The sequence below is a fragment of the Cyanistes caeruleus genome, chromosome 2 (assembly GCF_971803275.1).
Source record: "Cyanistes caeruleus chromosome 2, bCyaCae1.hap1.1, whole genome shotgun sequence".
Taxonomy (NCBI): Eukaryota; Metazoa; Chordata; class Aves; order Passeriformes; family Paridae; genus Cyanistes; species Cyanistes caeruleus.
The window spans coordinates 50873395-50900842 of record NC_141702.1 but is presented as its reverse complement, the minus strand read 5'-3'; the positions used below and the strand labels follow the sequence as shown (position 1 = coordinate 50900842).

Below are 27448 nucleotides of genomic sequence, written 5' to 3'. Positions count from 1 at the left end.
GACATGTTACTTGTTTTCCACACAAGTTTTCCCTCTCTCCGTGTTAGAGACAAGGGCTGTTCTGGGCCTGGCTCAAGGGTCTCTCATGAGTCTGTCTGATAAAGGAACATTTACCCAGTACTTGCTGAGAGGAACAGCAATGAGTTGACCTTCTACCATCGTATTTTAGCAAATACGGAGGTAATTAAAGAGATTCAACTCTTGTGTTGAGTGTTGAAAGCTCTAACGGTGGATGTTTGGTTTCAGGTGTGAGTGCAGAAAGTGATGAGCACTGAAGACAGGAAAGGAGATGAATGTAAGCTTTGAGGGGAGTAAGACAACAAATCAAGACGGAAGGAACGGGACAGCATTGGACGATTGTTGTGCCCGCTTCCCCCTGCTTGGGAAGCCGCAGAAGCTGCGGTGCCCAGGGCCCGTGTGGTGACGAGGCGCGGCCGCTGCAGCTGAGGCCGCGCAAGGGCAAGGGCGGCCTCTGGCGCCCGTGGGGTGCCAAGTCCTCCGTCCCGCGGCGCTGCCACAACCCCCGCTCTTCCTCACGGCAGCCACCATCCCGAAGGAGAGCCGAACTCCGCCGTGCCCGGGGAGCCGGGAGCCGGCGGACGGACGGGGCCGAGGCTGGGAGCAAGGCGAGGCCCGGCTGTGTGGCTGCGCGGGCTCGGGCGCCATCTGGTGCCCGCCGTGAGGGAGGTGTCGCCTGCCGGCTGCATTCCCATGCGCCGGGAATCCTCCTGCACCTTTAGGAAACTGAGTGCCATACTGGAAAACTGTTCCTGGAATTCTGCTGGGCATTAGCAGCAGTTCACACGCTCCTTCTTTTTATGTTTATACCGCTGATGTATCGACAAACATGCCTGAGGAGTCTGCAAATAAAAGCAAAGTAAGCTCTACACAGTAGGGTCAAGCCAGCCTACCACAGATTAGCTTTTCCATACATTGTATGAGAAGCACTGGACTTACAGCATCAATCCTTGCACAGTACAGCCCCTAGATAAAGCACTGGTAGGGATTGTCTAAATGTCACACCGGGACCCTTACATTGCAAGCAATTACTATAAATATGTTCAACACAGAAAAGCCCACAGCGCACAGGCAACCCCTGCCCCACCCAACAAACAAATAAACACCACATATAAACAACAAAATCCCCCCACAACACTATCTAGGCAAGTCTTGTACTAAAATCCAGAGATCTGGCATTGGGCTGTGGCACATGCCAGATAAAGTGATGGACTTCAGGCTTCCTGTTGCTTACATCCATCAAGATGGTCCCCGCTGGACTGAAAAGGAAAATATATCAAGACAGTAAAGGAAGAGCTCTCAGTAATCATTGCTAATTACTAGCTAAAGTAGAACAGCTTCAGGTTGAGAAGATGAAACACAATTATCCCTAAAAAAAGTGTCAATACTGTCATCTGAGGTGGGATTTGCACCCAAACCCAAATAACAGAGTGGGTAAGTAAGGTAGGCTGTGAGCCAGACTTGAACACCTGTTTTACAGTAAGTTTATGGGCTGATAGACAAGATGCCTCCTGTTTGCAATCACACAGATTTCTGTATACAGAGGCACCAAGGTTCTGGGCCCGTAGCAAAACTCCTGAAATGAACGTATTGGATTAGCTAGAGACATTCTGCCTCTCACCAGCCCAATTTGCAGCTGGGTTTAAGGTCTCTTGGCTCCCTCCACTGCCTTGCACAACCGACCTGGCAGGCTCAGGATCCCACTAGATGGCAGGACAGTGTAAGCCTTTGCCATTTCTAGTTCAGAGCAAGTGCCCTGGGAGGCCAGTGGGCTCAGCCCCACTGGTCTGTGCTGTTTGGACTTGGAGAAACTCACACTCACCTCCTTCTGGGGTTTATGCTCACTGAACACACATAGAGAAATCCTTGGAGAAGACTTTGTTAAATTCTGTTTCATGGCTTTTGTCATACACAGAGCACTAGCAGACAGAAGAGAGGAATTCCTCTCTGTGAACGTATTCCTCTTTGTGTGTGCGATACATAAAGGATATTTAGCCTACTAATGGTAGTAGGCAAAGTGCAATTTAAGCCTCTTATAGCCACTGCTCTCTTGTAATTTTTAAGTAAGCAAGTGCAGTTATAATTTCTTAATGACATCCGGAAAACATCAAGGCAAACTTTCTATATGTTCAAAATACATATATTTTTTAATATATGCACAATAGAATTACAAAGGTACTTCCTGCTTTTTTTTTTTTTTTTTTTTTTTTAGCATGCTGAGTGGATAAGAATGGATAATTGCTTCATTATATTCTAAAATATGAAGACAACAAAGTTGCCTTTTTAGCTTGGTATTAACATGAAATTCTTTGCTTCGCAAAAGCCCAGGATAGTGCTGTAAGATGATGAAAAAGATGCTATTACCTGTACCAAACTTGCTGGAATGGAAATTGGGATTAATGCATTATAATACCAGATTAGCCCTAATAGAAGTTTGCTGCTGTCATTTATTAAGGTAACTAAGTAAGTACCTAGTATTAGGCACCCAAATTGACTCCTGTGAAACCCTTCTGCATTTAAAGCTAAGCATGTTTTAAAATACCCTGCTGATTCAGGGCCATTACGTTGTGGCCATGTTAACCAAGAGAATGCACTGTTATCAATTATCCATTAGTTGCACTAAGGGAGGGTAGTATACAGCCTGGATAATGGTTGAAACTGGATAAACTGGCTCAGTGACTAACATGAAAATGAACCTAAGCATCCCCAACTTCAGCTGTGCTTAAGACAGTAACTCTGCCCAAGCCCCAGAGTACTGGACAGCATGGCATAAAGCCCCCCAGACAGGCTTCAAGGGTTGAGTTCCCTTCCACCTGAGCCAAGAATCATGCACAACTAATAAACTCTGATCCAAAGACCAAAGTTTATACAGTACAATATCTCCCACATCAGTCAGTTTGTGAGTCAGTTTATACTGGTCAGCAATATACATTTGGCTCACAACTGGAGAAATTGGGTAAAATCCAGGTACAACTAAATATTACTAAATATTACTGCTGCTACAACTAACTAAAAAAGAGATGTCTCATGCAGTCTAGACTAACATTTATTTAGACACAAACCATACATGCACATGGCAAAGAGCCATTTCTGTATTTGTAACTTGGTTAATTTGCAATTAGGTAATACACATATAACATATTACAGATCTTTTAAAAATGTTCATCCTGCTTTTAATTAAATTGCATTTTAAATCTTAGTTTTTACTAATGCATTTTGTCAAAATTGCTGTTAAAATTCTTTCTATGCAACATGTTTTCAACAACAGGTTCATACAGCTCAAGTGCAAAGTAAATACCTGATTGGTTTACAATAAATTCCCTAGGGTGTTGAGAATTCTTGACTGGTTGTGAACTACACATTTGTGAGCACTTAAGACTATTTATGTATATAGTTATAGACTGGGGTTTTTTTTAGATAGAATTTAGCACATGAATAATTTGCTAAATTCAGCTGGATCATAATTGGTGTTTTAATAACAATAATTTTCAAGCTAGTTTAGACTAAGAAAGTACCTAAAAGTGTCTATTCCTGTAACCCAAATTTCAGTGTCTGTATTGTATCAGAGAAGAAACTAAATATAGTTTCTTTTGCACAGTGCTGCAACTGTGAAAGAAGTGCAGAATTCAATATAGGCCATGACCCAGAAGAGCAAAGCATATAAGGACTTATGTTCCAGTAATACTCATATACTTGATTTTGATGGTATCACCACAGCTTTTTCTAATTTACCAATTCTATGTAATATGATTCTATAAATGAGGCTGGTGTAGGAGAATAGGACTACAACCCAGAACAAGGGTGTGTACCACAAATACTGTTACCTCCTAGTACCTGTCTACTGTCGTTTTCAGCTCTGTTCCTTCAGTGTCAGCTAGTTCAGTCTCTCAGTCTTTCTTAAGCCACCTGTTTTGATCCAGTGAAGTAAATTTTTTACATTTCCAAATCTGAAAAAAAAAATTCGGATGTTGCACTTGTTAAACGGAAACAGGTTTAAGAGGAGGAAACTAATTGTCAGTTCAGTTGAATTAAACTGGATCCTTTATTGAGTGGTCCTCAAAAGCCACAATATGAGTAAATGAGCAGTTGGAATGAAAGTTGTGCCTTACAAGCTCTCTTGAGCTCTTGCAAGCTCTCAGCCAGGTTTAGATTACACAAATATTTCACAGATGGAATACCAGTGACAAGTGGGATGTACCCATAAGAGATGCTTCCTCAGTTTTCATGATGCACGTAAGTGGCTGCTGCTCAAGGAATCATGAAGGTTCATGTCTGTACCCAAATCTTAAGTCTCCTACAATAAGGGAATGAATACCAAGTATTTTCAGGAGTATGACCTCCAAAACAAACCAAATCTTTCCAGTAGGGAAAAAACTTTGCCTACAATCTTTGTAAAAATCACAGTGATTGAAACATCTTCACTGTCGGCAAACAACAAAGCAAAACCCAGATGAAATAACAGAAATATGTATTACTGGGCTTTAAATATTGTCCTATAGGAGAAAAATTAAGAAATCAACCAAAGACAGAAAAGATGATAGATATTTAATTTCCACAGTGAGATTAAACAATTTTCATCAGATACAAACATACCTACTTTACGTTAAGATACACATGAACAGCTACAATATTCAGCATGAAAACGAATGGCCAAAGTGGGAAGACTGCAAAGAGTGGGAGAACTGAGATGATCTGCCATAATCAAATAGAGGTCAGGAGAGAAAACAAACACTGATGTTTAAATAGTCTATAAAACTTTCTGGCAACAGGAGTAGGAGAAAATTTTATTTTATGTAATTATTTTTTTTTCTCACACCCATCTACATATGTCTAATGAGAACAAAAATCTCGGGAGATAAATTACAGATAATGTCTGTAATCTAATATATACTTAGTATCACATTGTGGGGAGTGAACCTCTGTGTCAGAGAGAAGTAAGTTGGTTTTGGAAATTAGAAACAGGATTTTGATTTTGAAAGCATGAATTAGATGAACTGTTAAATAAGATTAGTTAGGAAGAACACTATAACCAGAACAAGAGAGAAAACTGAAAACAAGAGATACATTCTTTAGCTCTCTTTCTGTTTGGATATGCAGAACATTGCTTTTGAAGGATGACATTAGAAAGAACTGTATGCCATCTGCATAATCATCTAGGTACAAGTGTTTTGCAAAGTCATGTCTGTGCTGCTAAAGTTGCTACCACACTTCAGAAGGGGTGACACAGGGAAACTGGGAAGGCTGTTGATGGGATTCATTAACCCAGAAGTCCTTAGGTGTTAGGAATCATTGCGTTTTCCTTCCGCCTCTTGACTTTCCAGCAAGGCCTTGGATGATGACACTTCTCCACCCTCTGCTCCTGCATCTAAACAGAGACAGAATTAAACATTTATGCCACACACATTCTCACAGCTTTTTTTAATGCAGCCAGGTATTTGGGTTCACTGATCATCTCTGTTTGGACTGGCTCTTTGCTACCACAGTCATGGGTGCTTTTGAAAGAGAGATTAACTCAAGAAATAAAGAACTTTGAGAGACATCTTCTAAAAGCCACTGCCTGTTGGTGTTGATTTGCCCACTCCTTGCACAGGCTGATCAATGTGCATTTGGCATTAATCTAAAAAACAGATTGGAAATAACTTTGTATCATGGTATTTTTTTTTTTTGGGTCATTTCCAAAATAAAATTAGAATATTTCATTTCTTTGAGCACTGTCTGGTTTCAGGTAGATAACATTACAGTTTATGGACATGCCAGTTATATGTCTGACCTTCTTGGACAAGAAATACCTACATGAATATACCTGTCTTCACAAGATGGGGGATTTTTGTTATTCTGAGTTGGAAATTCACTTTTGCACAGATTAGAGTTGAATGCTTACATGACTGATATAAATAAAAGCTCCCCAGTGTCTCTGGTCATTACATGTATTATTCCATGCTGTTTCTTCTGATCAAGTTTACTCACAGAGAAGCAGAAACTCCTCTTGCCTTAATTTGTTTGCAAACCATAATAATAATTTTCACATTATCTTCAAATCCCACATGGTAGTACCAGTGGTAACAACATAACCAGATCTATAGCAGGCCATAGCTTTTGGGGACAAGGAGAGACCTGCTCAGCACATCTGGCTGTACTGTTCTCCACCTCATACTCCTCCATCTCCTCCACAGTCATAATCTAAGGGGTACATTTTCTGACTTGCTATAAAATATCAAAATCACACAAAATAATTATGTATCTTGGTCTCCACATCACAGCAAATATATAATGCTGCACACAATTCATCAGCTAAAGCCCTTGGCAGAAACTGCTTGATGTTTTAAGTCTGCTTAGGGATTCAGAGGCTTTGGAGCTCTATAGTGATAAAGAACCGAGTTATTTTACATCCTCCAGCCATATGTGGCACAGCCCTGTTGTGGAAAAGGAGACAGAGTGATCTCCTCTATTGGCTGTTTCTGTGCAGGCTGGACATCTAATGTTAGTGGAGTCTTTCAGACAGGCTAGACAAAAATGGTTTGTTAGAAGGAGTCTCATACTTGGTGGCACTTAGGTGTGCAATAGGTGCTAGCTAAGCTACTGTTATTGGCAGAATGGTGCCCTAACACAGGTTACCAAATGTGGAAGACCAGTACAGCTTCCTGCTCTCAAAATTCTTGCAGCCTCCTCTTCAACCTTTGGATCACCGGTGACACCAACGTGGTTCCAGACCACCTCTGGAAAGTCTCTTCACTCCAAAATTTACACACCACCAGAGGATGATCAGACATGATACAGATGGTCTGCATTTCAGAGTTACGCTCCAAAATAAATAACTGGTGCCAGAATCTCTCCTGGTCATCTCACAAGAACATCAACTTCATGTGGCTTGCAGAGTACATAGACATTTGTCCATAATACAGGTACAGTCCGTGTGTATTCATAAAAAAATAGTGCAAAGTCTCTTTTCTCTTCTAAACCAGAAGGTACTAGAACATCTTGTTCCTGACTTTTCACTATGATGGTAGCTGACAATATTTTAGAAAGAGGAAATGTATGATCCAATGAGCATTAGCTAAATTTGAAACAAAATGGAGAGCGTGCTCACCATTTCCCATAATCTTCGCTGAATCTGAATTTCAGAGTAGCAACAAAATAGGGCATACTTTATATAGCCACATTCCATCTTTCCACTTCTCTCCTTTATCTAATTTCTTTGTTCTAAGCTGCAAATGACTTTCCTTTTTTAACGACTTATTGTTAAAGTCAGAAATAGGCAAAAGAGATGCCTGTTAAGAGTCCCAAATGTTTCACAAACTGTTTCCCTGTTACAGCATTTGAACTTCAAAACTGTCTTTCCATTTTGATGAATTCTCCTCTGTTTGCTTGCTATCTCATCAAAACTTTAATTTACAACACAATGAGGCTGAAATTCCCATCTGATACTTGTGGAATTCCCATCCCCAGAAAGCACCCAAGCTGTCAGAGTGGACCTAACTGCATTTTGTATTCACTTCCTATTATCACTACTGTAAACTGCTGGTAACAGAATCTGCTGCCTTCCAACATGCTCTGGCATAGCTGTACGTCAGTGACAAAAGCCAAGGACAATTCAATGCTCTTAATTGTTTTTCAAATCCTGGCAGTGCTGGTCCTGTATTTCTACGAAAGCATTGGTACATTTTGCTAAAACTAACATAGCTGTGCTTCATTTTTTCTTCTTCTTAATGGATTGGATGGAGACCAGGAGAGGAGAACTATTGTGTCATTTGGAGGGCTAGATACTTTATACCATGCTGTAACTTTTCTTTTAAAAAGACTTGCACTCTTTCCTGTTTGTTTTGTAGGGACCTAATTTTCATATTTATAGGGAAAAATGTCTCCTCAAGACAAAATAATGCCTTCTTCCAGAACACGTTCAGATTCTTATTTTCCTTGCTTCTCCTGGTTCAAGTCACAATATGGTCATTTGGCCCTTCTTACTCCTCCAGGAAATGTTCTTTCTACTTCCTCATCAGTCCTTTGATGGGCCCATGTGGGATTTAGATTACAGAACCCCCAAACACATGACTAAAAATTAAATCACCAAAATAACAACAATTTGAGATCAAATAAATCCTTCCTTCCCAGCCTTTACGGTGCTTTAGGGGGCTGTACACCTAACACCCTGTAATTTCTTTGGGCAATGTAAAAGGAGGATATGCAGCTCTGGAGACTAGGAATCCCTTTAATGATCTACTTTGGTTCAGATTCATGGACTGTTTGAACCTCAGCACAGGCTTGCCTTACCGTTTGTTGCACTCACACCATCATGTCAGATGTGGGACCATTTGTTGTGGTGGTACAGCAACAGTGATGGGCATGAGAAGAAAACGTTTTCTGAAAAAAATTCTGATTCAGTTTAAAAAAAGTAGGGACAGACCATGATCAGGGTGAGTCTATATTTTTTGTTTCTTAGGCATTAGAAAAAGGATTTTTCTGAATCTGAAAACACCCCTGAAGTCATTCTGAAAGTAAAAAGAACTCACAAAGCTGGTGTTGATTAGACCTGTGCTGTATCAGCAGAACAGCTTATCAAATTAAAGATCATGGCAAAATAGGGCATTGGTCTCAGATAGAAAAGTTGAAAGCCTACTAAGCAGGAGAAATATACTATAAACACTACTTTTAATGTATATGCCTGAGTTAGGATAGCTGTCATTGTATTAACAGCACAGCTCTGCTGTCTTATGCAAAGTTATCTCAGTGTAGTAGTATGCTGGAATTTATGGCTGGATTGGCTGTGTTTGCAAAGTTGCCTGGAAATCAAGGGAACTGGAATTCATTTCCCAGCACTGAACTGTTTCCCTAAACTGCTAACACTGTATCTGTGGATGGATATGGGTTAATATTAACTTGTCTCATCAGGAGGCACACGTGATAACTGCTTTGGAAGGTTCAAATTAATTCTAAATGATGAAAGGAATATTAGTATTATCAAAACTGCATGGTGGTGGAAGTCTTAGGAAAAAAACAAAGGACAACTGCATAAAAATGTCCTTTTCTGAATGCACAGCCATTACCTTCTGAAACAGAGAGCTCAGCCAGTTTGTGTGGCAACTCTGAAGTCCCAGCACCAGCAGGAGAGCCCAGGATATCTGGTAAGGCGTTTCGGCGGCCTGCCCGTCCTGATGCTGCAAAATCTGTGACCACAGGCTCCACATCAGTCATTGCTGACTCCTTTCCTCATAGCAACATCTGCACATGGAACAAACAGAAGAAGAAAACAGCTGTAGCCTGATGGAGGCTAATCACCTGCTCAATAGTACAATAGCTTTTCTCAATGGTTGTTTTCTTATTAAAAGCCATACATTTCAATACTGAGTGTTTAAGCTTTATTTATGCCCCTGAAGAAGATAAAAGACTGTCTGTGTATATCCTTACCGTCCTTACTGTGCCTTTTGCACATCAGACGAGGACAACGAACAGCTTTGCACCACCAAGAAACCTGTAAATAGGGTTGGCAACAGTCCTTTCTGCCAGCCATCTGTACGTCCTTTTACGACCTATTCCCTCTTTTTAAAGCGGTTTTGCTTTACAATCACTTGGAAGAGAACTAAAACTTTCTTGTCATACAGTCTGTGTGAAGTAAAGCATGTTTTCCTTATTATGAATCTTGTTCAGATTCTTATTTAGAATCTTCTAAGAAAAAATTCATTTCACCAAGGAGCAACCTATATAAAATGACCTCTCAAAACACTGAAACTCTTCATAGAATTTCTTTATCCTTCACCTAACAAACCACTTGTTTTCCTCTGCTGCTTATTAGCCTGGTTTAACCTTCGCTTGAGCGTGTGACTTTTATACGATAAATAACTGAATCCCGGAAATAATGGAACCAACCATATTCTGCTCTTGTGATCCCTGTCTCAAAGCCCATTGTACTGAATAGGAAACTTTGGACCAGAATGGGCTTTCAATCAGGCACAGAAATGAGGCATGGTCACACTCGGAGTCAAAGGATGAAGTGTGAACACCTAGAGCAGAAGGATACTTGGCTGCAAGTGGCACAGAGAGAGTGTGTGAAAACTGCCCTTAGCAGTCACAAAAGGCTATAATACAATCATTTACACAATAATGTAATAATTAACAGAGCAATTAATAATAATTAGATATCCATTACTCAGTGAAAAACAGAAGTTACTTGCTCTATATGAATGAAGTTCTGTTTGCAATATGGGAGCAGGAGTGTTGTCTCTTTGTGTGAATAAGGTCAGTGCTTTGTGTGGGAAGGGATACAGATGGTACCGGAGATCAATCTGATGGAAGGTTGTCATCTTTTGGTTGACAACTGGCTGTATTTAGACTAAGAACTGGATATGGAAAGTGTCAGTCATGTTAGTGTTGTTCATATAAGAAGCAGAGCATCAGAGTCCCCCTTTTAAAATTCTGCTAAGCTTGGGAAATATTACTGCTTTCATTTCATGGATATAAAAAATTATACAAGTAAATATCAAATATGATTTGCTCTGATATGCAGGAAAGAAGAGGCAGAACTTTGATTACTGATGCTGACCTGCCATTTCTACTACAAACATTTTCTTTTCTCCATCAAAGTGCCTTTCAGCTGTGTCAATCCAAAACCAAGAAGTAATCTTTGTATCTTTAAGTACCTTGTAATAGAAGAAATGAATTCTTCTTGGCAAGAAACAAACGCACAAGTAGGACCGCCAAGTCTGAAAGGTGACCTGAACATGCAAATAAACTGCTTCCTTTAACCAAGGGCAGTAAGTGAAAGGTCTCACCTGGAGATTTAGCAGAAGGTTCCTGTTCTGCAGGGAAACAGGTCAAATCCAAATGAAATTTTTCCATCAGTGGCAAAGTGTAGAAACTATACATGGGCATTCAAGAATGACATTCTTCAGAAAACACATAAAAATCATGGAATCATCAAGGTTGGAAGAGACCTTTAAGATGATGCAGTCCAATGGTCAAACATGCATCGACATTCTCAGATTTAGTATTATACTATCAGAGGGTGAGATCAGCACTTGGCACAAAATATGAAAAGGAGAATGAATCCATGTTTATATACACAGTCTCATGGCTTTGTGGGGGTGTTCATATTTATTAAACTCTAGGTGTCCTAATTGTTTTTCCTCATATGCTCACCACAGCAAGTAAAGAGACTGTAAATTACCCTTCAGAACAGAAAACGCTTGGGGTCTTCTTTTGCTTAGTAAAATTGTTAAAATTACTCTCAATGCCAAAATACCAGCATGCTTGCATTTCCTGTCCATTTCATTTCAACCATTAATATGGTGGAGTTGAAAGTACTGTTGTGAGTAGACTGCTGTTCGCATAAGCTGTAAAGAATGACATTAACAGGAAAACACATATTCTCAAGCCTGCCTTGGAAGAAGGACTTTTCCCCCCACTCTTTTCTCTTTTGCATGGATGTTTTGTCCCCTAAATGGTCACTTTTAAATGGAGAAAATCTGGTCTACAACTCATGCCATATGAAGATACTCTCCTCTGCAGTACAGTTTACACTTTTGTACTTGTTACAAAGCCCTCCCTTTCCTCTCCAGCACATCTCCTTCTCCTCTGATGTAATCTTCCTTCATTGCATAATACTAGACAACCCAGCAAGATAATGAAGGACAGTCTGACGTGCCTTCATGTAAGTGAATTTTGATTTATGCACTTGATTAAAAAAGTATGCAAAACTAGAGAAATCTAGAACATCTGTCAGACAGAAAATCAGCTGATCATTATCCATCTGTCGGGTTCCTATAATTCAAATTTAGCTATCTAAAAATACACCATCCTTTATATACATAACATTTACCATTAAGGGCTTTCACCTTTGTTTTTTCTATCTACACTGCACTAGCACAGCATGTTCCCTAAGTATATTTGAAAGATGAGGGACTACCCTGAGAGTCTTAGAACTGACATTACAAAATGTAAATCCATTTATAGGTCCATATAACCCAAAACTTAAGCTCAACTCCCAACATATGACAGACATTATTCAAAGTAGCTTGCTGCTGTACTTGAGAGAGATGCCATTTAGTTTGTTAATGTCGTAAGGGATTTCTTCAATTTCATTCTGAGGCTCTCGTTTATCAGTATTTTCTAAGGCCTACATGCAAGTAAGGATACAGAGTTTCTCTGCTCTTCATCTGTTTTTACCTTTACATTTTTTAACACATCCATTGGAAAATATCTACCTTTCAGGCATCTCCTTGAATATGTTAAGCACAGTATTATTCATGCCTTTTCACAGAGTAAACAGTAATTACAATGTGCACAGCATCTATTTTTCTCAAATCTACTCCTCCTTCTCCTGCTGCCAACATCTCCTTCTGCTTCACTGAACCCATTTTACTCTAGCTTTATCCAAGATAAAGATACTCACATGTTGCCAACACCTGTGTGCAGTTGCTTCTCTAAGTTTCCAAATTACTGTTGTCATTTTTCTCTTGTGGCACTGCTCACCAGACTAACAGAGCATAGTTCCGAAAGTACAGTGCGAGATTTCCAAATCACAACTTCCCCAGCTCCCTTTTTGCCATAGCAAAAGCCCAGTCTACCCAAAAGTATGAGGCGACTGGGTGGAAGAGAAGAGTTGGGGAGGGATGGGGGCTGTCTGCAGAGGGTCAATAGTAGGAAGGCTTGTGCAAGTCCCAGAAGGACTCAACTACCAATTAAGAGACTGAAGGCAATGACTGGCATCCCAGCTAGCACTACATCACTAGGACTAACTTTGCAGCTCATTACTGGGCCAAGGCAGTGTTCAGGAGGTTTTGGGAGTATTGGATTAATCCTCTCATATATGCCTCTGAAATGCCTGCAGGATCACCCAGAATGCACAACAGACCGCTCAGGTATGCATGGGGGAAAGAAATGCTCTGCTTGTGAAAACTGACCACAGCCAAAAGCAAAACTCAAAGATCTATCAGCTATTCAGATTGTCCTTAGACAAAGCAATGTCAGGTAAACTACCAGTGGCATTTTCACTAAAAGACAGCTAGTTTGTTAATCTTGGAGTTTTCTTTTGCTGGCAGCATAGCCATCCATTTGGGAGAAAATGAGTCACAGAATCTGGAGAGAATTTATTTAAATAAATGACAGGAAAAGAACAAATCATTCTCCTGAAACAATTTATGCTGAGAATCAAGGGAAATAACGCTTCAAGTTGCTCAGTTGTAGCAGGTGGCAAAGTCCATATTTAATGTCAGTATTGTCTCTTCTTCTGTCTTATCTGTTAGATAAATTTAAGTATTTGTGAAAGATGCTTTTGCTTCTGATCTTACTACTGTCTAATACAGACAGACCACTGATTTGTTCTGCTTGGAAGGACAAACTATTCCACAGTAAATATCAGGTTCCCAGCATTGGCACTGTGGGACTCCATGGCACTCCACTCCATGCAGGAGTCTGAAAGCCCAACCACATCACTGCTTGCTATTCAGGCACTTTTGTCAAAAACTTATGAATAGTCTCTGCCTGTGCTATCAGAGAAAGCTACGCTTCCCAAACACTGTTTATTCTGAATGCCCTTTAGTAGAAACAAACTGGAAAGCATGAAATCCTCTCACAAAACAGATGAAAAATTCAATATCCAAATAGTACTTTCAGAGCCACACTGACTGATTCTGTGTCTTGAGGGTCTCTTACTGTAAGACGCATTTCAGCATCTTAATATATTCAGAAAAACATTAGTCCCTCAAGTGGTGTTTGGTTTGTCTTTATTTACTTGTAATGAGTGTTCTCCATTCACCTTTACCCCAAAACTCTGTAGGCACAAAACTTTTTAAGTAAGGAGAACAGAAAACTTATTGAATGAAGTGCTTCCCATTGTGCAACTGAGATGAAACCCACATCTTCTTGCTAAGCAGTTGCCACGCTTTCACATCCACTTCTGCTGCAGCTGCATTCTCATGTCTTTGTCTCCTCTTACCAAAGGTCTCAGAATAGGAACATTCTCATCATACATACGCACGTAATCCTTATGCTTCATCCTGAGGCATTTCTGGACCACAGAAAAGGGGAAAAAAAACCACCTAGGAACATCCATGCTTTTAAGGAAGATAGCCTAGAGATTATGACGATGACTAACAGTAACCTGGGCACACACATAAATTTTGTGAGAAAAATTTGTCTTCTGTTTTTTTTCATATCAGGATCATTTGTTACATACTGGCAACCCTACTGCTGGGAAGCACACAGAAAGATAAGCAAGTGTTTTTTACCAATACATGTTTACCATATGAATATCTAAACAAAGGGGTCTCAATTCTGTTTGGGGTTTAGGGCAAGAAATCACACATTTCTTAGTATGCAGAAGCAATATAGCTATATGAATGTTAGAAGTGATCTACTAAGGAAAAAGAAGTAAATTTGTTGCCTTTCAAGTTCTTTAATATATCATTAAACTAGGAACAAGAGTACATTTTATTATTTCACTTTAGAAAGATGATTTGGGTTTTCTGTACCAACAGAGTTGGCCTTTCTCAGAAAAATGTTCTCAGAAAAAATAATGAATTTTTATTTTCCTATGCAGGGAAACTAAATTATATCCCATCTCAGTAAATCTACAGAGCAGAAGCACGTCATTCTACATCTGTTTCAGTCTGTCTATTACAGTCCATATAACACTTGATATTTTTTGGGATGATATTTGAAAGTTTGGTATATTGTGTAACAGGTTTTTTCCCTTTTGGTTCTTTGCAGTGTACACAGTTGTACAGACATTTTACACAAAGGTCTTGTGTGTTATTTCTGCTCTGGGTACAAGACCTGCTCTACACTCTTGCACCAGAAGCAACATCCTTATCAATAGTGTGCAAAAATGGCTTCCATACGTGATCTTCTTAATTCCAAAATGGTCAGACTGGGATATAATGATTGCACTATTCCTCCATTTCCTGCTCTCAGAAGCACTGAATTAATAGCCACAATCTTGATCCCATTATTCAGAAATCCATGATTTTAGGGCACAGAATCTGAAACACTTGGCCAAAGCTGTTGGACATTTTCTTCCTCAGAATGGAACCTTGAAACTTTCAGTTTAATTTTCTGATCACTTTCATAAAGCCAATATTATACTCATGGGAAAGACAAGAGGGGGAAAAAAGCACCGTAAGATTGATCCTGATGCCTTTAAGCTTCTAGAGAATGCACAGATCCCAATGGTGCAGTTCACCCTCTATAAACCCGGACAGAGTAGAAAGCCTGACTGTGAGCTGTGTCTGACCCCTGAGTATGCACAGTGCTCTGATGCACAGGAGAACACATGACAGAATTAACAGCAGTTCTAAATAATGGCAAAACTTTCTCTTTGTGAAAGAAAATAAGGGAGAGAGCAGAAGGGGTCACGATACTGACAACTGAATCAGAAGTTATCTGCAGCAAGTAATAAATGAAGTGACATTAGCTGAAGGCAGTCAATACCAGGCAACCAAACATGTCACTTTCTGAATGTCTGTGCGTGACCAAGAGCAATGACAGACACAAATGTTAGTCGGCTTCATGGAAAACACAGTTCAATTCTAACTCATCAGCTACGCTGGAAAGAAATCAAACACATCCCCTACTACAGAATAAGAAATGAAGCTCAGTGGTAACAAATCAACTGACCAACCTAATTCTTCCTCTTATATTTTGTCAATTCATCCCCACAAAGTCATTTCCTGTTGCAAATGCACATGCTACTTTCTGAGTTCAGCCACACAGTTCCAACCTGCTAAATCCTTTCTTAGAATCTGAATCTGGCCAGAAATTCAAGAGAATTTTGCTCACTTTCAGAAATATATATGAGGAGAAATTTCAGAATTAGAAATAATTTTCACTGCTAATCTTGCCTAGCAGAGTCCCTGCAACTACAACATTGGAGTTCAATTTTATTTATGATATTTTGCACTCTCAAAGGCACTCAAGAAAATGAGTATCTCCCAGCCTCTCCAATCTCTTTTTCTCCTCAGCCCTTCAACTGAGAATTCCTTAGGGAAGCATTAAAGAAGTTTTTCCCTCTGCTTTGATATCTGCTGACCCCACACCCCACAAACACTTCCTGTGACACAGACAAGTCATCTACGTAAGCCAGCATATGTATATGGATGCTAAATCTGAACCAGAGTGCCTGTAGTTATTACAGGCCACATAGCTCTCAGGCCTGACTGAGAACTAGCCTGAGAAATTCATGAGAAGGAATTAAAACAATTCTCAGAGATACTAAACAGCCTTGCAGGTGTTGTTTTGCAGCCTGTTGTTTCTCCTTGCAGGAGAGAGTCAGGGGGGGCAAAGTGCCCCTTACCAATGATAGTGATGTAGTACTTTGTTAACCAATAAGAGTTTCTTTTCTGTACTTTCCACGTATCTGTCTATAAGACAGGCTGAAGCAATAAACTAAGGAATTCTCCTGTTGTGACTCCCTTGAGAGTCCATTGTCGTTCTTTAAAGCCGTTCCCAATCGGAACGACATATGTATGCAAATCTGTATTCTTCATTAGGAGCAGAGAGGGATTTGGTTCTTTACTTGCCAGCTCTGTGGAAGAAAACAGTTGACAAAACCACTGGGAAAACTCAGGCAAGCAAAGAGCTTGAGGCATACTGGGGTCTACTTACACAATGCACTCCAGTAAAGAAATTGACCCAGTGAAATGTAAAATGCTTATGTGAGAAGACGAATTTACAGTTTAGCAGATACATGAGAGTGGAACAATCCCACGCATGTAACCAACAAGGCTGTGTACCCAAAGTCTCTCATTGGGGAGCTCCCAAACCTCCTTTAGATCTTAATGATGTGAATAAGAAATGTTTCCATCTGTTTCAGAGTGAATCTGAGTGTACCTGCACATACAGTACGTTCCCAGGAAGGGAAGTCCTTGTAGAAGTGCTTATAGAAGAGGAGTTGCAGAGCAGGAGGAATTTCCTGGTAGCAACACGTGGGCACAAAGGGTTGAAAGCTGGGAGCACAAGGCTGACAGAGAAGTCAAAAACCACAGGGAGCTGTAACTGTGCTTCTGGGTAGAGAAGAGAGATTACCTGAGGGTGTGTGAGACAAAGAAATTACAAGGGAAGCTAAAGGGACATGGAAAGAAAGGAGAGCTCTAGAACCTTACTGAGGAAGAAGAACTAAATAAGTAATGAGGAGTTTCTTTGGAAGGCAGGCAACAGGGGAGGAAGAGACTTGTTCAGCTCTGGTGCACGATGAGCAGAAAGATGGGCACAATGGAGACCCTACACTTAGCAACAAACTAGCTAGGTAACAGTAAAACAGCTTTGCTTTTTTAACTTAAAAAGTCTTCACTACACCAAGAATCTGTCTTCTCAGGGTTTGTTTTTTTTTTTTAAGGGGGATAAATTATTGTTAATATATTGTTAATATGATGTGCTACAACACCTAGGCCACCAAATGTGTAGTATTTGTGACAGTCTTTACAGACTGATATTGTTTGGAGCCCTGAAAAGTACCAGAAGCTCCAGTAAGATCTTCTGCACAGAAGTGCATCTTCTTTGCCCTGCAGGCAGCACCCTTCCAGGGAGAAAAGTCACTCTTTATTTAATATTAAGACCTCCAGAGTGTCCCTTGGAGATAGAGGTGGATTTGGTGAAAGGGTTATTATGAAACTGCTGAGGGACAGAAGCTTGTGCTTCTTTCCATTCAGCAGTTAGGTGGTAACAGTCTGGAAGCAAGCAGGAATTGCACTGTGAATAGCTGCAGGCACCTTGCTAAATTCCTAAGCCTTCAAAGCATGGCACTGAGACCATTTCCATTAAAAATCAAAGACAAGCCCTTAGAACTACTATATTAATTTTGCTATGCAAATAAAAGCTTGTCGCTCTATTGGGATAGGTGAGAAGAATGGTACAGACTCTCTTTTGAGTTGAACAGGAGAGCCCCTAAGGTTTATTACCTCAGATCTTTCATAGACTTATATGTGAAAGTATAGAAAGGTAAAACTTACTGGTCAGTAAACTGACACATCACCGTCATTGGTCAGTGGGGTACACCACCCCTCAACCTTCTCTTGCAAGAAAACAAGAAACAGACAAACAGCCCCTGCAAGGCTGTTTTCTATCTCTGAGGATTGTTTTAATTCCTCCTTATGATTTCCCAGGCTGCTTTCTCAGGTGAGACTGAGAAAGTTATGTGGCCTGGTATTCCACAGGCACAGTGCTCCCTGCTTTTGCTCATATTTAGCATCCATAAAAGCTGACATTTTATTTTGTCTTTGTCACAGCCAGGCAACATTCTATAATTATATATAAAGCCAGATGAATTTTATTTTATTTGTATGATTCTTCCTTCTTCAAACCTACAAGCTGTATTTTTTTGGCCTGAATCAAACCATCCCATCCTTTTCATGGACTTTTCTGCTTATCTCAGTTTGATCTGACTAATGTGGAAATACTTGGATTTAGCCAGTTTTGGAGTCACACCCCCCGCCCCCCAGCATTTCTTCACCTGAGCATAGGAGGGGATACTTTGTCTTATAATTATGTAGTTTATGTCTGATGAAAACTTTGGAAAAGCTGAAGTCCAGTCAAATCCAAGCACGTGTCTTCTCCCTGAGTAAAACTTTCCTGTTTAAATTTTTCATTTCTGCATTCTGGTTTCATAGTGCGAGCACACACAAGGAGGAGTCACAACTTCCAGAGCAAGAATTACTCATAGCAGTCTGTTCTAACAAAAACACCCCCAAAAAACAAAAACAAAAAACCCAAAAGACCCAACAAAACAGAAAAAAAACCAAAAAAAACCCAACCAAACAAAAAACCAACAAAAATCCCAACATAAACCAAATTAGCAACAACAAAGTGAAACTTAGTATTAAATTGCTACTTACTCATAGAGGACTGGAAACAGCATTTAAAACAAAGCAAGTTTAAATCTATTCTTGATTGAGTAGTAAAAGTACTAACATATTAATAAAGGCTAATTTTATTTTCTTTACTATGGAAAGCTGCAAGAAAGCCTGCTTGTCTTTGTCATGAGTGAGTCTGTAAATCTAACATTCCAAGTTTTTTTTTTATTTTGCTGGCTTCCTTAAGCACCAGCCTGACAGGTAAAGCAGTTGACTGCTTCAGCTATTTCAGTAGTGCTTATTGTTGATGGGAGGATCTCTACCACTCCTCGTGAGCAAATATCAGTCTGGGAGACCCTCAGATATCTTGCAGACATCACCCCAAAACTTCTCTCAAACACAGTTCTTGGGGCCTCAGTGCTCTTTACTTTTGCCATGAACTTGTCTGCATAACTATTTTTACCATAATTAATCTATTTCTCACTTCAGGTGTGTCTCATACTCCACAAATGATCTGGGCTTCCTGAACTATTCTTCTGCCTCATCCAAGAATACTCCTGGAAATCCAATCCAAAATACCTCATTTGGCATATTTCACTGAATAGGATGGTGGAAAGAAAATCATATTTGCTCAATTCAATAAATGTTTAAATACTTACTAAAATATTATTTTAGTAAATCAGTTCAAGGGCAGTAAAAGGTCTTTGATTTTGCTTATATAAGTGAATTATTACAGGATAATTCTATAAAGCTATCTCTGCTGGTCTACCCAAAGTTTTTTCCAGTCACTAATAACTAATAAAAGATAACTTCCGTTCCTAAAACTTTGTTTTGACCATGTCCTTGGACCACTACAGGTGCTGGAAAATTCTGCAAATTCATTCTGGTTCAGCTTGCCTTCAGGGGAAGATGAACCAACAGACAACACTGTGCTTTTCAGATGAATCTGGTGACTGTTAAAGTGAGCCCAGGCAGGAAACAGCCATTTGGCAAGTGAAGTCTAATACAAGGAAAATGGAGTTAACCTCCAACTGCAAGTCAGCCTGGTGCTCTGGAACAGCCTTTAATGAGTTACTTAAGTTTCCTACTGCTCTCCTTGACATGTCAGTGACTTTAACATTCACAAAAATGAAAAATCAATAGGACATATGGATACATTTTGAGAAGCTATATGACTTTGCTGCACTGTCTTCAACAATTGCATTTGAAATGAGGAGCCTCGGTTCCTTGCTTGGTATGTTCTATTTATACTATATTTATGCTTTAGCATATTTTTTTTTTGCCTCAGAAACAGTATTTCTTCAATATTCAATGAATATTTTTAATTTTCGTTTCATTCTCCAGCATACATTGTGCTTACTTTAATACAATTTCACTGAGGTCAAAGTTTACCTGTTCAGTCTTGGCAGTAGTCCTATTTAATGATTTTAATGAAGTTACAGCTAGGAAAATTTGCCCCTCTCATGGTGACTCACCAAGAAAATAGACTGAGATTTGAGAAATGCATCTTCTTTTAGGCTTATAATTTAACTTAAATAATGACCTTGATTCACAAGACTTTCTCAATTATATTTACAACAGACTTTAAATTGCAAGTAAAAAAAATGAATTCAATCAATTGCAATTCACTGAGACATATCCTGATAGTACAGGTTTACAATTTGACCCTGCAGTTCCCCACGTACTTTATCTAATTGCAAGGCTTGTGTTGCTTCCACTGAAATTTGATAATAGAGCCAGGACACAGTACTAGGAACAAGTGCTTTGACATTCAAGAGCAGATCACTGAGTCAGATTTGTCCCACTCAGATTTGGTGGTAAGAGTTGTCTCCAGGGGATAGGACACCCGATGATACAGTCTCTGGTTACCTGTGCACCAGAAAATCTGTGACTGGGCCAAGGTCAGAGACCACAGGGTATTTACACCCACTAAGGATCAGAATAACGAAACCCTAGGATTTAATCCTCTGCCAGAATGTTCAGAGACTGGGGAAAAGCTTTTTCCACAGAATAAGGAATATGGGGGCATAAGTATTTGAGAGCATCTTGTTCTTAAATTTTCTAGAAATGAGCCAGCTAAGCACAGTTCCACTGAGTATCACTGATGAAAGAAATTAAATAAATAAAAAATCCACAATCCCACAATCTCTTGAGGAGCAATGAAGGAAACAAATAGGCTATATGATTATCCATGATACACATTAAGAATTTTTTCCTTAGAACTTATTTTGGATTAAAATTCACCTTACACTTCAGGTAAAGGGTTTATCTTCAGTACTATAGTTGCTTCCCCCTTCCTACTTTTAGATGACTGTTTCCTCTGCATCTCTGCTGAAAGGATACCATTGATCACAGCAATTTATAAACCTCCCTGACTTTCATGCTATTTCAGAGTGTCTCTTTTTCCTAGGAGAACAGATCTAATAGGTAAAATTCATAGTAGTTACATGCCTAAACAAGTCTGTAAAATACACAGGGGATTAATTTGGTTTAATTTCTTTAGCATTTCAATATACTTCTATTTTATGAGAGTATGAATCATCTCTATTACCCTCTAATGACCTTAGCCTGTGAAACTAAACCAGCCTTCCTACCTTAGGGCTTCACAGTTATAGACTAGTTTCATGAAAAAGAAGACATATTTCAATCAAAATTCTACAAAATATACTAAAGAAATTGCTTTATGATCTCAGCAAGCTTACTTGGCATTTTAGAAAAATTATTGTCTCCCAAAAAATCTAAGCCCTAAAAGCAAATCCCTACCTCCAATTATTATAGCCTGTTTTTCAAGAACAAGAACCAAAAAGACCTTTCCAAAGCATGCATGAAGCTAACAGGCAGGTCATTTCCACACAATTGAATTAATGTATTTTAAACTAATTCAGTTAAAGTTATCTCTAATTAAAGTAGATGGCTTTCAAAGAACCCTTTCCATTTTGATAAATCAGCATTCAGTAAACATGTCCTTCTATGGAAACACCTGTATTAACTGCCTTAAATAGGGACCAAAAAAGGTGTATTTATATCTCAAATGGTAAGGAGGCTGTGAAAATCACCAGTACATATAGGATGATTTAAAAGTAGAAAGTTGAAGTGCACTTTTTTATAAATTATTTGAATGACACCCTCAGACTTACAGTACTGAAAGGGGGCCTAGAATAAAAACTTTTTAGTAGGACCTGTTGTGACAGGACAAGAGATGATGGTTTTAGACCGAAGGAGGATTGATTTAGATTAGACATAAGGAAGAGGTTTTTTACAGGAGGTGGTAAAACACTGGCACAGGTTGCCCAGAGTGATGGTGGATGCCTCATCACTCAAAACATTCCAGGTCAGGTTGCATGGGGCTCTGAGCAACCTGATCTTGTTTCAGGTGTCCCTGCCATTGGCAGGGGGGTTGAACTAAATCACCTCTAAATACCCCTCCCAAGCCAAACCATGTTATGATTCTAGGATTCCAAGTATGGCTGGACCCTTAAGCTATTTTAGCTGGGATACCATGATCCACAGAACTTTTATTTAACTTTCTTAATCTGCATGGGCCATTGATGCTTAAGGAAAGTGAAGGAATGAAGACCAAAATATAAACAAGCAATCAAGTCTTGTTCCTATTTGTAATACAAACAACATTGTTTGTATTACAAACAATGGAAGGGGAAGTTCCACATACTGAATCCTTTGGATTTAAAAGTTTAACAATCAGTTTGCTCTCTCCTCATCTTTTTAGTTTTAATTTAACATTTAGTCTGCTATATTCTGAGTGAGAGGTGGGTTTAATTTTGACATGTTAGAGCAATGCTATTCTTCCACAAGAGCAGCAGAAGCAACAAGCAAGATCTGTCTAAGCAAACGTTGCTTTCCCTTGGAACAGAATTGGATAGGGTTTTCATCTTGAAAACTCAAAGGAGACTCTGCACTTCTACTGCGTAGGGATGGTACCATGTCATCACTGAATCACATCAATTTTAATGAAACTTTTTTACTAGGTCCAGGCAAGAGAGAGACCTCCAACTGCTCCTAAAGAGTTGCTTGCCAGTATTCAGGGAGTGGCACAGGGTGGGAGGAGAGTCAGCTTGAGTTGCTATGGATATGGCAACTGCTTTAATCACCAGGCTATTTGACCCCTCCGAAATTTTCACTTTCTGGTTTCACTCCTGGAAGCCCGCAAACTTAACTGGGTTTCTTTGCTCTGGAAAGAGTCTGTACATGGCCCCAGTGATACAGGACATTTCCTAGGTTAAGAGGCAAGGCAATCCCAGACCTTTTTTGGCTTTATCACAGGAGGTTTGTTCCTTTGTGCTCTCATCCAGCAGTGAGACAAAAATGGTCAAACCCTGACAGCCACAGAGGTCATGCAGGAGATGGGACATCCTTCATCTCAACTCCTCTTATCCTGAAAGAGACAGCACCAGCCATGCCTCTCTTCCTACCCTCCCATGGCACCAAATCCTTCTCTCCTCTTTCCCTGTCCTACAGAAGCAAATTCACATGCTCATAGACATGCTCTCTCCATGCAGAAAGGGCCAGTGTCCCCCTCCTCACCCAGTCTCTCTCACCCTGACCCACAGAAGGACCATGGCAAAAGTCTCTACCATCCCTGCAGAGGCTCTTTCCCCAGGTAGCACCACAGGTGACTCTCCCCACAGAAAGACAGAAGAATGAGCAATGCAACCTGCAGAGGTGGAGTTACGTGATATTTGGAGTTACTCACACCTGCCATTTCAATCCCTCGCTGAAGGCACTCTGCTGCAGGGGGATGAGGAGCCCAAAAGTACAAGTTTCCCTTTGTATAAAGATTACTGTTCAGCACTGACATTTTGCAGCCATCAGATTTTATGTTTAACTGGAAATAACAGCCCCCTGGCAAGCTTCTCTTAAGGTTTTGCAGCCTCCACGGCATTTGGTCAGCGCGTGTACCCACCTGTGTAATGTGTGAATTCAGGAACTGCAGAATGCTCAGAAACAAATTTTTTTCATCTGCTAACCTAAAGACCTTTCCTAAAATGCCTATGAGCTCTGAACGTTTATGCTTTTAGTTTTGTCAGCATAATCACATTACAGCCTGACACCCAAGAGTGTAAATTAATGTCTTCTTTTATTCTTTTATTTTTTTATTTTCCATGCAAATTCCTTAGAAGTATTTTTTTCCCCTCCACATTTTGTATTATTAAGCACAGAAAAAGAGAAAAGGCAAAAACAGATAGGCATTATCCCTGAGTGAATCTTTCTGCAAGCTGATACTTCTGTTTCTAAAGAGATTTAAACCAACACCAAGACCACTTTAGAGGACATGTTCTGCAGAGATGTGTCTTTCCCAGGAACACAAACCTATGTGCATTGCCTAATGGAAATTCCATAGGAGGATTTCTTGGTGTTTTTTAGTGGACGTATGAGTTGAACAGTTCAAATGAAAGCCTGGAAGTGATACTGGCAAGTGCAGATCATCGAGGGAATTATGCTGATGTTGTAGTACTCAAGATATTTACTACTTGATTTATATACTGGGATTTAGTTCTGCATTAAGACCTATATATTCAAAAGGTGAAAAATAAGAATGTGTTTGTCACGGTCCCCCAATGAGTGCATATCCTTAGTGATAGTGGATTCTCTTTTTTTTAAGCTTCACTCAGCACTGGAGATGAGTAGAGCCTACATCTCCTCTCTAGAGCCGTGCATGAATCTGGATGGAAAACTGCAGATAGGGAGATTTCAAGGAACTCTTTCTGCAGATGACCTCTTGTTCTTGAAGAGCTACCAAAGATTACAGGCATGTTAACATTTTTCTCTGTCTCCTCTGCTACATCTTTGTCTCACTTTAAAATGAGCAGCTGAAAGGTTTGTTTTATTTATAACTTGTCTTTTTCTTTAAAAAAAAGTGAAGCAATAACTGCATTTTCTTGATTGCAGATGAATAGGCATGACCTTTCACTGGATAGGACCTGTATGCTAGTCTCATTTTAAACTCATGGGTCACTTTCTGTACCTTAAAACTTCAACCAAACCACTACAGCTTTGTTCAATGAAATGGAGGTTTTAGGAGAGCACTGTCAGAAAATAAATTCCTGCAGATACCCCTCCACAAAATCCTTGCTCATGTAGCTGATAGAAGGAATAAAGTAAGAGCAAGATTTGTTCCTGACTGAGAACTTTCAGCACTCCTCCCTCAACTGTGTAGAGTCCTTCACATTTGTGATGACTGTGTGAAGGCCAAGGACAAGCAAAACCAGCTATTCTTGCTCAGTTCAGAGCTGTTTGTGTCCAGTACTCCATCTCAGACTCCTCATGGTCAAAAACAGCTCCAGAAACCTGGCTCTGATATGGATGTCTCTGCAGGGCTGACCTGACAGTCTGCATTTTAAGGGCCAAATAAATGGTTTCACCCAATGAATCCCTCTTCCCCTCTGAAGGAGGAAAAGATGCACACACAGAGAAACTGAACTAATTTCTGTATTTCTCAGCAGGGAACTCCCTAAAACACCGCGAGTCGCAACCAAAGAACATAATTTTAACAAATAAAATGGAGGGGTTTTTGGCTTTTAATCTAATCACATTTATTATACCAAACAATAAGCTAGCTCTAGCATTTCAAGGGAGAGCTTAGAAAGACAAAGATGACCCTCACAGTGTGTAAAACCCAGCAGCAGGGGAACACCAGCAAGGCTACGAACATTTAAATAAAGGGGAACTTCCCTATTTGCTTAGTCTGTTCAAGGCAGTAAGGAAACAAACACAGCTCATTAACTAAAATTTCTTAGGAATGGCAGATGCTAGTGAAACCTTGTTAAGATGTTTTAAAAAACAGCTCAAAAGACATACAGAATACAATACAGCAAACGAGAACATAAGAAAAAAGCTACTTACAGGACAGCAAAGAGGCTGATGAATACCAGAGACACCCAGAAACAACTGGAAAGTGATCTCAGTGTCTGTCTTCTCAGCTGACTACAGCAAAACACCAAGGGAAAGCTGAACTGTCACCAAGAAGGAAGATAAACTTGCATGCAATTAAAATAAATGAACAGATTACAAATTCACGTACAGGAGAGCATGCCATACAGGTAGACTTCTGGACTTCAGCCTTTTCATTCAGGGCACTTTGGGTACAAAAATAAATCCTTAACAACAGTGCCATTAAAGGAATTCTCCAATCTCTCATAATGAGAGGCAAATTTCTCTGCACCAGCAGTGCTGTTACGTTCACCCCAAAGGTGGCAACTGCTGCCTGGACACCGTGTAAGCAACAAGCCGTGGCTGTTCTGCTATCCAAACAGAGAACACGTAACTGCGGCAAGAAAACAGCTTTCACACTGCTCTAAGATGAATACTACTTTGCCAACACATTTTCAGCAAATGTCTTAAACAGAGTTCATATTTCAGCATCTAAACACGGTGAGTTTCACAGGAGACAAGAAAGCTAGCTGGGAATAACCACATTGCTTGATTTTGGATCAGCCGTCAGTTGATTTGGATGAAGAAACAATCAGCATGCAAGAGGGGGGTCATTTAGTACGGGTTCTTGACAATATACACAATTCTGCCTCCCAAAATGCTAAGTACCTTAATGTTCATGGTTCAGGTATGCCTTCAGCCCCACAGCATGGCCTCAAGAGGGGCCAGCATGAGATACAGAACAAAGCCACTGCTCAAGCTGTACCAGCAGCTCCAGATTCCTGTCTCCACAAAAATAAGCTGCCATCACCTAACTACCAGAACATCAAATTGCCACTGAATAAACCTCTGTGCTTGTAAAAATCAGAACGGCTGCAGCAATTTGAAGCCACACATACCTTGTGTGCCACGTACGTCAGCAGGGCAAAAAAAAAAGGAAAGAAACAATCAGGAAAAAATAACTTCTATCTGGAGGAAATGATTCAATGTTCTGTACCAAGTCAAGGTTGCCTCTAACCAACATTTTTCAAGGGTCAGTCACCTACAAACGGGAGGGCTGGAGGGGAGGTGGGGGTTTATTTACCACTGAATAGGTTTCTTCCAACACAGAAGATCCAAGCTGAATAAAATTTAGCTGCTGTAAAACTAAAGCAATCCCACAGGAGTTATCTTTCTCTAGATGTGCACTGGGGCAACCGAGATAGGGGTCTTACCACAAACTGTTCTCATGGGCTGATTACTTATTTACTACAGGGAAAAAGGAACATTTCAGTGGATGTCAGCGGACACATAAAGTTAGGTAGAAGAAACAGAAAATAATTTGCCTACATACATACTCCTTTTCTGTACAGTGTCATCTCTATTTCAAATATTTAATGTAGGCAAGAAAAGAATATTTTAAAAGCTAACAATTTGTTTAAATGGTTATATTAATTTGTCCTTCAAACAACTTATGTAATAATTTGGGTAAAATATGAAACCACAATAAAGTCCATACCAATGTATTCAACAATTCAGTTCTTGGCTAGTATAACCTTTTCTTCCCCAGATTCTCTCTTGGATGAATATTCTTTTCACTGCACTTTCATGTAGAGAAATAATGAAATCACTTTATGAAACACGGTACAAACTTTGTGAAGGGCTCAGAGAACTCCTGCCTGTTTCACACCTATGAGTCATAAAAATGCTGCTCCAGAAAGTTATTAGAATATTAACAAAGGCCAGAATTTTGAAGTAGATTTGGGTTTATCATAGAGATATTACTG

At 39.8% G+C, this 27448-nt stretch overlaps 1 protein-coding gene and 1 long non-coding RNA gene across 4 annotated transcripts in view; one reads left to right on the top strand and one right to left on the bottom strand.

Annotated features, from left to right (window-relative positions):
- The first annotated feature begins 203 nt into the window (after positions 1-203).
- Positions 204-27195, top strand: LOC147654801 (uncharacterized). The gene is made up of 3 exons (XR_015283168.1): positions 204-1452; positions 24415-24561; positions 24702-27195. It is a non-coding gene; the product is annotated as an uncharacterized LOC147654801 (long non-coding RNA).
- Positions 4543-27448, bottom strand: part of PKIB (cAMP-dependent protein kinase inhibitor beta) — a 74373-nt gene continuing 51467 nt past the window's right edge. For 2 of the 3 annotated variants that reach the window (XM_086876915.1, XM_086876916.1), the window contains 2 exons: positions 9060-9234; positions 4543-5383 (listed from right to left, as the gene is read on the bottom strand). In XM_086876915.1, coding sequence (XP_086733041.1) covers positions 5298-5383; positions 9060-9207 — 234 coding nt within the window. In that variant the 5' untranslated portion in view covers positions 9208-9234 and the 3' untranslated portion in view covers positions 4543-5297. Of the gene's footprint in view, positions 5384-9059; positions 9235-25655; positions 25739-27448 lie in introns of those variants that run through there. The other variant, XM_023924029.2, reaches the window with a different exon arrangement.